General features: G+C 40.4%; 1 protein-coding gene across 1 annotated transcript; it reads right to left on the bottom strand.

Annotated features, from left to right (window-relative positions):
* Positions 1 to 113: 113 nt before the first annotated feature.
* On the bottom strand, positions 114 to 13,949 carry TIPRL (TOR signaling pathway regulator). The gene is made up of 7 exons (XM_064143222.1): positions 13,691 to 13,949; positions 10,448 to 10,627; positions 8,794 to 8,893; positions 7,445 to 7,576; positions 5,973 to 6,068; positions 5,221 to 5,283; positions 114 to 3,059 (listed from the first exon to the last, which is right to left on the bottom strand). The coding sequence occupies exons 1-7, from the start codon at positions 13,789 to 13,791 to the stop codon at positions 2,910 to 2,912; spliced, it is 822 nt and encodes a 273-aa protein (XP_063999292.1). The 5' UTR covers positions 13,792 to 13,949; the 3' UTR covers positions 114 to 2,909.
* Positions 13,950 to 14,106: the final 157 nt, after the last annotated feature.

The following is a 14,106-nucleotide window of genomic DNA, read 5'->3' as shown; positions in this document are numbered from 1 at the left end:
TTGTTACCACTACTGCAGCTCTTCCGTTGTTGTGATAGAGTCTCACCTTATTTTCATAACCAGCTGGGGGATCTGATGACAGGCAAAGGAACACGGACACATCTTAACCAGTGTGCAGAACTCAGCATCACAAATAGTTATTTCAGTTTATTTTCCTCAGATAAAAACAACTATAAAATGTTTGGTACATTTTATTTAGTGAGACACAGGAAAGAATATAAAGTGTCACATGTTAAACATCTGGAGAATCACCTCACCCCCTCCCCCTAAAATGATGTATGCAAAGCAGTACTCTTCTGTGGAAGATCTGAACTAGAGAGATTGTGGTACACCAGTTTATACTGCTGCTTCTGAATAATCTGTGTGGCTGAAGAGTCACACAAAGCTTCAAGTTTTACTTTGTAGTAACTGTGAATTTCTAAACATGTTCTTGTGATTTCCCCAACACGTGTTCCACTTAAATACACAGCACCCAAAATAGATAATCTATATCACAGCTCTATATAGTCAAGATTCAAGTCCATTCAAGACAACTGTATCAACAGGTATGTATGATGGATATGATAAAAATACACAGGATAAGCTAAACATGCAGAACACCCTGCTCAATGGTAGGTGTTGATTCTGTGGGTCCATTCCCGCTATACTTTAGCCCAGTGGAGCTCGATGTTAGTTAGCATCACTGGCCAAACCCAAATAACAATTTTAATTAATGAATGCAGATATAGTTTCCTTCAAGTTAGTGCTACATCACCTCTCCTCTTACTGCTAGCTTTAAATTATGTTTTTAGAAACCTTTAAGACATGTAAACCAATATATGCTTACAGTAAAAGAAGTGCCATGATTTACTTCTACCACCTTTCACCTCCATTTGTTGTTTCCTTCATTTTCATTCTCTCCCCACATCTCTCTGTCACTGGAGTGGACGTAAATAATCTTCTATTACCAAATTAATTTAGATCACTTCTATGCTGCATTCATTTGCAGCCCCTTCTTTATCCTGACATTAAAATCTTTAGGAAAGAAATGCAAGAAAATGAAAGCAGCCAGCAGAATTTAGGACTGAAATCATGAATACAGAGGACCTGGCCTCGGTTTTGAAGTGCACATAAATTCACTCACCTGGATCATGTCTAGCTGATAATTTCTTTCAGAAAGTGTCTAATTTCAGTTCTCTTCACTCATTTTTACTTGTGGATCAGAAGACTTTCTGCACTACTCCTTTCAAAGGATTCCAAAGATAAGGCTAAAGGTGTATTCAGGAAAAATTCATATTCTAATCCTAACTTTTTACAAAGCAATCCTCACAGACCCTCAGTGAGGTAGGCACATATCAACTCTCATTTTTACATATAGGGCACAGAGAATGGGTGTAAATCAGTGACAGTGGGGAAACTGCAGTTAGTTCCTGCCTTTCAACTTTTTCCATCAATTCACTAGTCCAGATTGGCACAAATAAAAGTGAAACAAAATGAGTTGTTTGTTTTTATTAAGAAAACACTTAGATGGCAGTAGACTAAAAGCTTCATGTTCTTCTTTAAGTGAAAACAGGTTCTCAAAAGACCTGGTTAAATACCAGGTTTTGAGGTGGGTTGTTTCTATTCAGCCATGCAGTGTAGAACATGAAGAATTTAAAACAAGAGCCCAAATATATCAGAATACGTACATATTTGTATTTGCCACCACCTTAAACCACAAGGCCTTCTTTCTGCTAGAGTCACTTGCTTCTTGCACTTCACTCATTGTGAAGACAAGTCTGTTTAGCTCCCTCATTCTTAAGCCAAGCCTTCAACATAACTGAGGATTTCCAAAAGCAGTATGAGTATTTAAAGTTTGATTTACAAAGTGTTGAGTTAAAACCGTAACTGTACATCTGGATCATACTTCTATTAATATCAGAACTTACAGAATTTTAAAGATAAGCCAAAATGATTTATCTGGAATACATCTTCATGTCTTTTTAAGGCTGTATGTTTCTCAAATTGCAAATACCATATCCTTTAGGGATTACAGACTAAACACCCCTCTCTTTCTCAGCCCTAACCCCCTCTGCAGTGTAGCAGTTTGAGTGTCAGGGCTGTATAATCATCTAACCATCATAAGCAGGCACCATTTAGTATACTAATACACTATATGACTGCAGCAGCAGACTCCAAGTAACAGTCTCCAGAACTGTCTAGAGAAATTTGGCTGACATGAAATTAAACTAGCATTTGACTTACCAATATGTACCTCTGTTAACCTCCAGCTTTTCTCCTGCTTTGGAGTTAATGCCTCACAAACAAGGTAGTTTTACCTTTATGTAGTGTTAAACCACATTTTTGTTTTTCTCCTTAAACCTACCTTCAGATTAAATGAATATTCTTAAATTAGAGTCTGGATCATATACTCCAAAAAGTAGCTTTGTAAGCTATTGGCTTGCAGTAGGGGAAGCCAAGCAAAATGCTTAGTTTGGGAATGACAGCTCAAAATAGATGCAGAGATTTTTTTTTTTAACTGTGGATGATTTCTCAAGAAAATCTGAAGCAGCAGTAACAAAGTCTTCACAGAAGTGTTTGTGGTGGAGCATCTAGATCATACTCCTGCCTAACCAGTGAACTAAGCAGAACCCAGACTCTTAATCATGAGAGTCTTTCTCTAAAGCCATTGAAAACTGTAACTCGCCATCAATCTACCATTAACTCTGGTACAGGATTAAAAAAACCAAAACAATCAAACAAACAAAATAACCTCAACAACAACAACAAAAACCCCAGATCATTAGCAAAACTTGCTTGAAATGTTTTCTCTCAGGGCTACAGAAAAAATAGCCAAATTTTTATTCCACTGATAGTGAAACTGCCCCCCATGGCAATGGTTACATGATCACGTTATCTCCAGCCAAGTTCCAGTCCGTATCAAGTCATATTTAGTTAGACTTAACACATGTGTCTTCCAGTGGTGCTTCTGGTTTAGGCTGCAGCATTTCTGGGAATTCTAGTTTTTCACAGATTGTCTCCTTTATGGGCAAATACTGAGAGATCTCATTAGGCTCCGTGAACAGGGAAGGTGGAACGTGCTAAGAAGCAAAAAAACTTAAATTAAGTGAGTGAGTGAAAGGAAGGAAAAACAACAACAAGAAAACAAGGCATTCAGAATCCAACCTATTACAGTCAATTAATCTAGAATTTACCTGATTTAAGCACCTGAAGTGATTATTCACATCTGTCTTATCACTTCAAATGTACATACAGTCTTTTTACTCCTTGTGTGTAAAAAAACAAGCTAAGGAAAGGTATTTTTTTTTTTTAAGCAGCAGATAAGAATGCAAGAAAGGCAGAGATATTCATGAACAGCTACGACTGAAAAACAAGGGGAAAAAAAGAGTAGTATTTATCATTTGAATCTAACAAACAGTCTTGTTGAGATTCAACTTCTAGATGAGAGCAGGATAGCCCACAATGCATCCTATGCTTAATGTTTTCTAGCCATGGCAATATGCTCTTTGTAGTAGCTCGGATTTAGCTATTGATAACTGAAATACCTCAACATACATCTTAGTTTTATGAAACCCACACATTTAGCCTGGAGAAGAGGAGGCTCAGGGGTGACCTTATTGCTGTCTACAACTACCTGAGGGGTGGTTGTGGCCAGGAGAAGGTTGCTCTCTTCTCTCAGATGGCCAGCGCCAGAACAAGAGGACACAGCCTCAGGCTGCGCCAGGGGAAATTTAGGCTGGAGGTGAGGAGAAAGTTCTTCACTGAGAGAGTCACTGGACACTGGAATGGGCTGCCCGGGGAGGTGGTGGAGTCGCCGTCCCTGGGGCACTTCAAGGCAAGGTTGGACGTGGCACTTGGTGCCATGGTCTAGCCTTGAGCTCTGTGGTAAAGGGTTGGACTTGATGATCTATGAGGTCTCTTCCAACCCTGATGATACTGTGATATTTATATGAAGTATTAAAGCTCATTGGATTTTAATTTCATATTTGAAGAAATTAGATAGTTTAAGTTAGTTAATCAGTATTTTTTTTCTGGAGATTCCTGTAGACAGCTTAATTTCACCACAATTATTTGGTGACAAAAAAAAATGTAATACCTATACAAAGCAAACCACCTTCAAACTTTCTAACAACATTCTTTAAGAAATTAATCCAGAACTATTCCTATCCAACTGGCATTTTGGATACCACTAACACAGAAGGAATCATACTTCCGTTTCAGTTATTTCAAACCTAAGTGAAGCAGCAATCAGTTCTGCTTTACGGCTGCAAGCTGATCTAGGGAACTGAAAAGCCATAGAATCACTAAGGTTGGAAAAGACCTTTAAGACCACTGCATTCACCCATTATTTAACTGTACAAAGTCTGGTGCTAAATCATGTCCTTCAGCACATTTCTGTCTTTTTAACTCTCCCAGGGATTGGGATTCAGCCACCTCCCTGGGCAGCCTGTTCATTATGCCTTTCCTCTCTAAAACAAGAGGCAGTAAAAATTATTTAACAGCATTAACTGATAATTTCTAAACATGAAGTGAATTAAAACCTAGATCACAGATGTGTACTTCAAAACTCAAAAAGCTCACATCTGGATTTAGTCCTGCCTATAGGGGTTACATATTGTTTAGGAATTATACAGTTTCCCTTGATCCAAAAAGCAAAGCATTTTGCAAAAACATTCCCTCAGAAGGTTAGTAACACATTAGCCACTTTTTACAGGTGGAGAAAAAAACAAGGGAGAAGGAAATTAGCAAGAATACCCAAGATGAGGTGCTGGTTCAAGAATCAAAATCAGCAAGTGCAACTCCAAATGCACCACAAGTTATTCTGAACCACTACTACAGCTTTATGGTGGGCTATTCACTTGAGAAAAACTGAATGAGTCTATTACCAAGCAGATCTTAACCCCTAATACTACTTGCAAGCATACAACAAGCCTGGAAGTGGCTGGTTGGCACATGGACTATACCTCATTTTGTGGATGAACAAAAAAGGAATGATGAAAAAATTAAATATTTTTTTTAATCTTGTTAACTCTAAGTAGAAAAAGTAACATAATTCTGTAACTTCTTATATGATCTGACCATTTACAAATGCAAACCTGCCCTGAAATCGCAAAAATAAATGCTACATAAGCAGAAAACATTTTTCCTCTGTATCAATTCCAACCCCAGCAAAGAATGACACACAGCAGTTTCTATGCTGACCATAAAACAATCTTAAAAAGCAGACAGAAAATACAATACCTTCAAACTTGATATTTTGCTTTCTCTGGATGTGTATTCTCGCAGCATGTAGGCTTTGTCAGCCTAATGGGAAAAATAAAGAGTCAAAAGTAAGAAATTATCATCTAGTATCAGTGCACAATGAGCATTTTAAATACACTGAATTTAATAAGCATTTGAATTTGGTTGACCAGCGATTTTCACCTGGGAGCAGAAATGTATGTTCAAATTCACAAAGCAGAAAGATGTTTAACAGTGGTCTCCTTCCCAAGAATCACCTGAGTACATGTATGAAAAAAAAGTAGTTCTCTGAATCTTTACTCAGAATTCCTACAGTGTGAATACACCTAGACAGCATAAGCAAACTGCAACTCCTAGAACTCAGTGTAGTGTGGATGCTTATTTGTACAGTAAAGCTTGCAGTCATGTAATAGACAAGCCAAAAGAACTTTACTTAGAGCCAAGGATAAGAACAGAATCACACTATTTATGGTTCCCTATTTTTCCTCTTGTACTTCTTCTCAAAAATATTTAAATGACTACTTCACATGAGAGGTGGCCTACTCTGCTCATACAATACCTACCCCATGGCACCCAGCACTTGGCTGCACTTTCAGCATCACCACAATAAAATACATTTGAAAGCTCAGTTCAGGTAACCTCTATGCCCCCAGATATGAGCAGTGAATTACAAGAATGAGAGTGGATCTTCTCTGAAAGTAACATGGCAAAGGAACATCTATAAAACATTCTAATGGTAAATAAAAGTTTACCTCATGGTGAAGCCTTGTGTCATTCATCCTGATAAGTACGCCATCAACTCGCAAGAAGAACCTCAACAGCACAAAAAAGCTGGAAGGCATAACTCTCTGCAAAAATAAAGATGTTCCATTCAGCATTACTTTAAGCATGTACTTATCTACATTCAACATTTACAACAAAGGACAGTATGAGGGAACTTCCAGTAATAAAGTCAACATTTGGGCTGTTGATAGACTACAGCTATCAGTGAACAGCAAGGCAGGCAGTGTCTCAAAAGATGCTTAGTCAGGATACAGATGAGGGAAAAACTGTTCCTCAAAGCAATTGACAGAAAGATTTCAAGACAACTTAGTTGCCAGGCACATTGTATTTCTGAGAGAGAGGATAAAACACCTTACATTTTAAACTTCTGTCCTGATTTTGTTGGCACAGAATCCTAGGCCAGCCATGGGCTTGCAGGCCATTAGCACTTTCCAGTCAGCCAGAGAAGCTGCTATCCCAGCTGGTATCCCAGACCATAACCATCACATTCAGCATAAAAGGGAAGTTTGCTGGTGACTAGAAGGCCTCCTACTTGGGCTCTTCCTCTGCCTGCTTTTCCCCATCACTGGAGGTGCTCATTTGCCATTCTTCTGAAGGAACTGCTTTCCTATTTATTGTGAACCTTGTGTATTTATTGGGCAGAGTACAATTTTATACACTTCATACTGGCACTGGTATAAGTTTGAACGTTTCATTAAATCTGTTTTCATTTCAACACACAGATCACACCTGGAATACTGTGTCAAATTTTGGGCACCCCAGTTCAAGAGAGACAGGAAGCCATTGGATAGAGTCCAACAGAGCCATGAGGATGACCAGGGGACTTGAGCATCTCCTCTACAGAGTGAGAGTGAGAGACCTGGGGCTGTTAAGTCTTGAGAAGACTAAGAAGGGATCTCATCAATGTCTATAAATATCCAAAGGGTGAGTGTCAAGTAGATGAGGCGAATCTCTTTTCTGTGGTGCACAGTGATAAGACAAGGAGCAACTGGTCCAAACTTGAACACAGAAGATTTCACCTCAACACAAGGAGAAATGTCTTTACAGCGAGGGTGACTGAGGACTGGAACAGGCTTCTGAGAGAGGCTGTGCAGTCTCCTTCTGTGGAGACTTTCAAAACCCACCTGGATGCATTTCTATGTGGACTACCCTAGGTGATGCTACTTTGGCAGGGAGGGTTGGACTTAATGATCTCTAGAGCTCCCTTCCAATCTCTAATCTTCCGGGATTCTGTGATCTCCTCTCTTTTTACCCCATCCCTTTTCTCTGATGGAGAGGGGTCAGCAGGTGATAGAACAGCTGCCATAGTTTAGCTCTAGATACATGCTAAACGTAGCAAACTTTAAATTCCAGAAGGAGCACACTGCAAAAAGTGACTGTGTTTTGCATACATCAGCCAATTGAGTCATCAAACATCTTGTATACATCTCTCACTACTCACTATTTTTACACTCAAACTTGATACTCCATGATCATGAAGTTCATCTTCAAATAGAAGTACTTCTTCAAAAAACATAATTTGTTCCCTGGCTTTCAATTTCTCTGTATTTATGTGTTCTGTAGTAGGGACAACCTAAAAAGAAAAAAGATTGACAACAGTTAGTATATTAATTTGTTGCCAAGCTGCATAAACTTCACCCTGACTTTTAAACCCCAGAATTGATAGTTTTAGAAAGGAAAAAGTTTTCAGGGCACTAAGCTGAAAATATCCCAGATTCTTAAGAAAAAAAAAAACTAAACCCAAACTTTCCAGAGGAATATCAATCAAAGTAAAAAGCAACAGCTAAGAGTGGAAAAATCTGAATAGACTTCCCTCTGGGTACAGGCTCAGTAGCATTTCCAGCTGCAAACAATTCTACTGACTTTCTGTATTTCAAAACATTTGAAGATGCCTCATGTGTAACACACAAACAAGAAGTTTTGGGTTATAAACAGGATTCTATGCATTTAGTATCTCTAGCCCAGTACAGCCCTGAACAGGATTCTAATAAATTGCTTTCACAGAAATCATGTACATGTATGATTTCCATCTTCTGGTGTCCATAGACACTCAGGTACTTCTGCTGCTTATAGACTATGGGAAAATAAGATATTGTTTATTTCTGTACTGCACTTTTAATTCCAGAAGAACTCCAGTGATCTACAGCTAACACAATCCTAGTGAGTTAATACAGACTGTCTGCTTAGTAGCAGGCAATCCACATGCAGTGAAGAAAAGCTGGGAACTTCAGTCTTATTTTAATGAAATAAACAAAAGGGAGGGCCTGTAAGTGTAATTATGAATCATAGAATGGTTTGGTCAGAAGAGAGCTTAAAGATCATCTAGTTCCAGCCCCCCTGACGTGGGCAGGAAGACCTTCCCCTAGACCATGTTGCTCAAGAAGTGAACATTGCAGAAAAATGAGTAGCCAGATCTATACACCCCCTTAGTCAAACAGGCAAATGACAGAGTAAAGGTACTAGAGAATTACACAGATTATAGTTCTGTGACAGCTCAGTGCTTCAGAGAGACACCCAGCAAGTGCTGAAGGTTCCCATGTGCTTTAGTTTCCAAGAAAGTCCTCGCTAAGAGACACAATGATACCTTTTTACATAACTCTAAAATGCTTTAAAGACTTCACTCTATTTATTAAAGTAACACGATTTGCTGAGAGACTTGAAACACCCAAACTAGAAAACATGTAAGATTTCATAGAAGCCTCTTCAAAGGTAAATGATGGCTTTTAAAAAGCGGCTTGTGTTTGACTGAAAGAATATGCAAGCAGCATTCAACGAGGAGAAAAGAGTTACCCTTAACGTTGCAGTATCTCCCAGCAAAGTTCCTTTGTAATCTGTCGTGTAAGTCCAGTCATATGGCCTGACAACCTCCTTACTGTGTTCAGTCTCACTCCTGGAGAAGTTGAAGGAAAAACAGCATGCTTTGTAGCACATTCTTTTAAAATCACAGCTTCACTTATGTATTACAGTTCCCACATTCTGTCTGTGTTGCAGTGATGACACCGAGACTTCACCATACAACGTCGCTTCCTCCACATCTGTTTCTATAATAAATTAGTGTATTTGGTTTGGCTGAGCTGGAGTTAATTCTCCCCAGAACATGTTTTGCAGAGCTGCAGCTGGGTGTTGATAACACCCCAGTGTTTCGGCTGCTGCTAAGCCAAACATCGAGGCCATGCTTTTCCAATGTTCCTCTGCCCCAAGAGCATGCTAAAGGATAGGCAGGATCTTAGGAGAAGACACAGCCAGGCCAGCTGACCCAAACTGACCAAATAAGTATTCCATTCCATATAATGCCAGCTCAGATATAGAAGCTAAGTGAAAGAAGGAAGTGTGGGGACATTCATTGATGGCATCTGTTCTCTGGAGCAACCGCTATGCATATTAGAGCCTTGCTTCCTGGGAGTGACCCAACATCACCTGCTGATGGGAAGCAGGGAACAACATCTTTCTTTGCTTTTGCTTCCATGTGCAACCTTTGCTTTGGCTTTGCATCTTAGCAAATTGTTTCCTTCTGACTCCTGTACTTTTCTTATAGTTTCCCTCTCCCCTGTCCATTTAAGAAGGGGAGTGATAGAGCAGCTTTGGTGGGCATCTGGCCTCCAGCCAGGGCCAAACCACCACAATACAAAACTGTTACTAGAATTCCTCTGCTAACACTCTCTCTGTCCTAAGAGTCAAAATAAAGATTTTACTTCCATAGTGTTGAAAACTTTCTATCTCATGGTAATTTTTTTAAGGAAGCAAATAGCAATCTGCTGGTAACATACATCATGCATTAATGTTGCTACTTGCCTTAGTTTTCACAACAGCTTTGATTTCACTTTGTGTTTTATCTCTAGATGTTCTGCAACTACTTAGGTAAACGCTAAGCACTATAAATAGTTCTCATGCATGACAATTGTTCAGCTATATTCCTCAGGCTACAAGTTTGAACACTTTGAAATGCCACAAAACACAATCTTGCAATGCTTGAGGCTCTATGAGTTTGAATAAACAGAAACAGCATCATGCCACATTAAACTTGGTTATTTTAAGAAAGGTAAGAGACAACTGAAAAACATAGCAGATTCACTTTAACAGGTGAGGTGATCACAGGAAAGAAAAGCTAAGTGACTTCTGTGATCACACACAGTATGTAGGGTAGAACCAAATGCAACATCACAGAATCACAAAATCGTAGAGGTTGGAAGAGACCTCTAGAGATTGAGTCCAACCTCCCTGTCAAGGCAGGTTCACCCACAGAAGGTCACACATGAACACATACAGGTAGGTTTTGAACATCTCCAAAAATGGAGACTCCACTGCCTCTCTGGGCAGCCTGTTCCAGTGCTGTCACCCTTAAATACGCTCTGTAAGAGCTCAGTATGTTCTTTCCTTAGCCTCTCTATGACAGTTTCATACACAACACACCAGTACTTGCCCACTTGGTGATAAAATACTGTACCTGCTCTCTTGCCACTCCTCTGCACAAGCCACTTTGATCATACCTTGACAATTATTGACACATTTTAAAGCATCTGTTGCATTGAACTCAATTCCAAAACCACGATCATGCTGTATTCTCAGGATATTGTCTCCAAACATCATCTCTGGCAGGGAGGGCATGTGCAATTCATCAGCCAATCTGCACAGAAAAATGGAAGTCCCATGAAGAGAGGTCAGCTACAGTTCAGTGAAAGCAGTCCTTGTATTGGAATACATATGTAGACCATGGTAATTTAGAAAGCCAGTCCTCAATATGTTCTGCAAAGGTTTTATTGCTTTCTCAGTTTGTTTGAGACAAATTGAACACTTATTGATCCAAAATGACTTTTCCACCACTGATGTATTCCTAAAGCATTCCTTCTCCATCAGGTTTGAACAGAAGTCCCATACATGAGGACTCAAATATCTGGTAAGCATGAATTAGCAGCTTTCAAGCTATGGTAGCAAATCCCTGTGCATTACGTGTGTCCAAAAGCAAGTTTGGAGAACGAGCGCTCACTGAAAGCAAGTTTAAATTCACTACACAGTAGCCCATATGTTCAAAAAAGGGACTGCAAACAATCCTGGCAGAGTATGTGAAATGTGCAGAAGACACTACTGTGCTCTACTACTTTCTCCAAGCTAACAGAGAGTAAGTAGCAGTATTTGTACCTTTAAGTATGAAGGCCACAGACTCGACTGAACAAAATACCACATGAACTAAGTCAGTATGATCCTTGCAAGAAATCTCACCCATCCTATCTCTTATTTTACATCAACCTCTACACCAGTTTATATGTGTATATACACACATACAGACTCCCTATTTAAGTAACAGAACCACATATTACACCACTTTACATACATACTGACCTTAGTTTCCAAAAGGCTTCAAGTATTCTTTTCCTCTCTACCACTATCCACTTTACTTATCAAGATAAAAAAGAAATACACAACACCTGGAGAGAAGAAGACTGTAGGAAACACACTAATTATAAGGGGAATGCGATCATGGCAGCTTTCACATGGATAATGAGGCATTCCTGCATCAAAGTGGTTATTTCTGCATCCTCACATGCAAAATAACATGCTAACTGAAGTCAAACACAAGTATTGAATAGAGCTGGAGAATAAGATCATCTGTCTTTGCCAAAGAAGGCAGAACAGTATCATGAACTTTTCCATTTCAGGAAGTGTGGGCCTGCTGACTCGAAAAGACCAATTCCAGTTCATTGCTATGACATATTTGATCCTTCACCTTTCCACTGAGATCACTGAAGGATATTTTGTGCTATGTCTGCCAGAAACAAAGCTCCTGCAGATATTACTGACATTTCCCAAGCAATAAAAAAGGCAAAATGTCAAGAGAAGTACATTAAAAAAGGAAGCTGACTGAAACACTACAGCTGGGTGGATAGTTCTTGACTTGTGCGATTTGAAGTGCAGAAATTGTATGGGGGGTTTCATGCTGTAGGTACCAAGACCTATAGGTAAATGGCTAATTTTGAGCTTCCCTACCCTGCAAAATCTTCAGTGTTCTTTCAGTCTCGTGTTGTGGCTCCTGCAACTTTACTTTTCAGGCTTTTAAAACTGTGTCTCTCAAAAACATCTAAACAGATAGAAGTACTTTCTGAAAATTACAGAGGCAACTATTTTAAAGCAGCTACAGTTAAAGAACTTGAATAGATCAGAAGATGAGTAGAGCACGTAGTTTGATTTCTAGACTGGCAGTTCACATCTATCTTCACAGATAACGAAGAGAGTTAGCATCCTGCTGACCTTAACAGTGAAGTCCTTCATTTTTAAGAGATAGCACCCTACAAAATAAGTCCTACAGAATACATATAGAAATTAGATACTGTAATAGTCCTCCTTCCCTGCAAAACACTGTTACAGGATATTGTCTGACCTTAACAATGAAGTCCTTCATTTTTAAGAGATAGCACCCTACAAAATAAGTCCTACAGAATACATACAGAAATTAGATACTCTAATAGTCCTCCTTCCCTGCAAAACACTGTTACAACTTACCTGGATCTTGAATCCTCATTTTATTAAAATCACTAAATCACATGAGTCAAATTTTCTTATCTCTAACTGCAAAAGCTACAAGACTGTTAGTCTAAAGCCATTAGAGAAGATTATTTCAGGCATTGAATATAGGATGAATGTGGGAAAAGGAACACAATTTCAACCTGATTTAAGTCAGATATCCAGTTAAAAAAATAAACCCAATATAATGGTGTCAAATTTTTTTTTACACAGTTCACTATAACATGGGAATTTACCAAGAAAATTGCCCTCAGTAAAGTCAAAAGCACTATGAACGAAGATATACTTAATGAGACAAACAAGGTTTCCATGTATGCATTCCAGAAACTGACAGCAGGAAATATCTGTCAAGTTCAGCTGCCACTAAAGTATCACAGTATCACCAAGGTTGGAAGAGACCTCATAGATCATCAAGTCCAACCCTTTACCACAGAGCTCAAGGCTAGACCATGGCACCAAGTGCCACGTCCAACCTTGCCTTGAAGTGCCCCAGGGACGACGACTCCACCACCTCCCCGGGCAGCCCATTCCAGTAGCCAATGACTGTCTCAGTGAAGAACTTCACCTAAACTGCCACCCACAGATCAGCTGTTCAGCTCCACGTTTGTAAATCTGACTGAAGCACTTGATGCTGGCACAGGAGCATTTTCTCCAACAGTTTGACAAGCAGCAGAAATCACTGTTACAAGAAAGCAAATCATTTTAATGAAAGTCATTACTTGGAAATGGCTTACAAAGGTGTGTGAAGTATGTTTCAAAGAACCTTAAATCGCCATTAGAAAGTAATTAAGAAAAACTGGCTGCTAATCAACAGGCTTCAGCCCACAAAGACACAAATCCCCACAACCGTTAGCAATCGCTTTTAAAAAGGTATTCTGGAAGCTTCAAGCCAAGTGTCAAGCTTAACCTCGAAGAGAGAACAAAACCTTCTGCAAGCCACTAAACCAAACAGCGTCTTTCTCGCCCACAACAGGTTATTGATTTCTTGTGCAAAGCAACAAGACATCCCAAAGCCCTCGCTGTCAAGGAGTGAGGTCCGGCCTCGTCGAGGCTCCTCCCCACGCCTCAGCCCTACAGCTCACCGGGGAGGGAGAGCAACAGACGTACCAACGTGTACCCCCCCACCACCCACCAGGCAGCCCCCCAGGCAGTCCCAAGCCCCATGCCCCACCTCTCGGCCTGCGCTGACTTCATAATGTGCGTCCGGGCGGCGCTCAGCTTCCACGGCCCGAAGGTGAAGTCGCGCCGGCTGCTCTGGAAAACGGGGTGCATAGCGGAGGCGAGGAGCAAAGCCCCCCGAGAATACAAAAGGGACCAAAAAGAGCGGCAGTGGCCAGGCCCACTCCACCGCAGCCGGCAGCACAGAAGAGCCGCAAAATCACCTCCGGCAGCGCCACCGACGCACACTTCTGCTTCCGGAGGCAGCCACCGTGCGCGCAGCACGGAAGCTAACGGCGACGGGAAGTGATGTGGTGGGTGTAGGCAGTGAGGGCGGGAGCGCAGCCGTCGGGGCTGTGGCCGCGGTGTGGCTTGGCGGGATCGCTGCTAGCAGTCCCTGCGCTGCCGTGCTGCGGTCGTGGGTAGAGC

The sequence above is a fragment of the Pogoniulus pusillus genome, chromosome 5 (genome assembly GCF_015220805.1).
Source record: "Pogoniulus pusillus isolate bPogPus1 chromosome 5, bPogPus1.pri, whole genome shotgun sequence".
Classification (NCBI taxonomy): domain Eukaryota; kingdom Metazoa; phylum Chordata; class Aves; order Piciformes; family Lybiidae; genus Pogoniulus; species Pogoniulus pusillus.
The sequence above is the reverse complement of the archived record's forward strand: the minus strand, read 5'-3'. Positions and strand labels throughout refer to the sequence as shown.

Bases quoted from the DNA above. Each gene is read 5' to 3' on its own strand.
- TIPRL (XM_064143222.1), bottom strand. From the start codon at position 13,791: ATGCACCCCGTTTTCCAGAGCAGCCGGCGCGACTTCACCTTCGGGCCG. The intron at 8,894-10,447 runs GTACAGTATTTT...CAACTTCTCCAG, and splicing joins GAGGAGTGGCAAGAGAGCAG to GAGTGAGACTGAACACAGTA. The intron at 6,069-7,444 runs GTGAGTAGTGAG...TTATTTTTGCAG, and splicing joins CAAGTTTGAGTGTAAAAATA to AGAGTTATGCCTTCCAGCTT.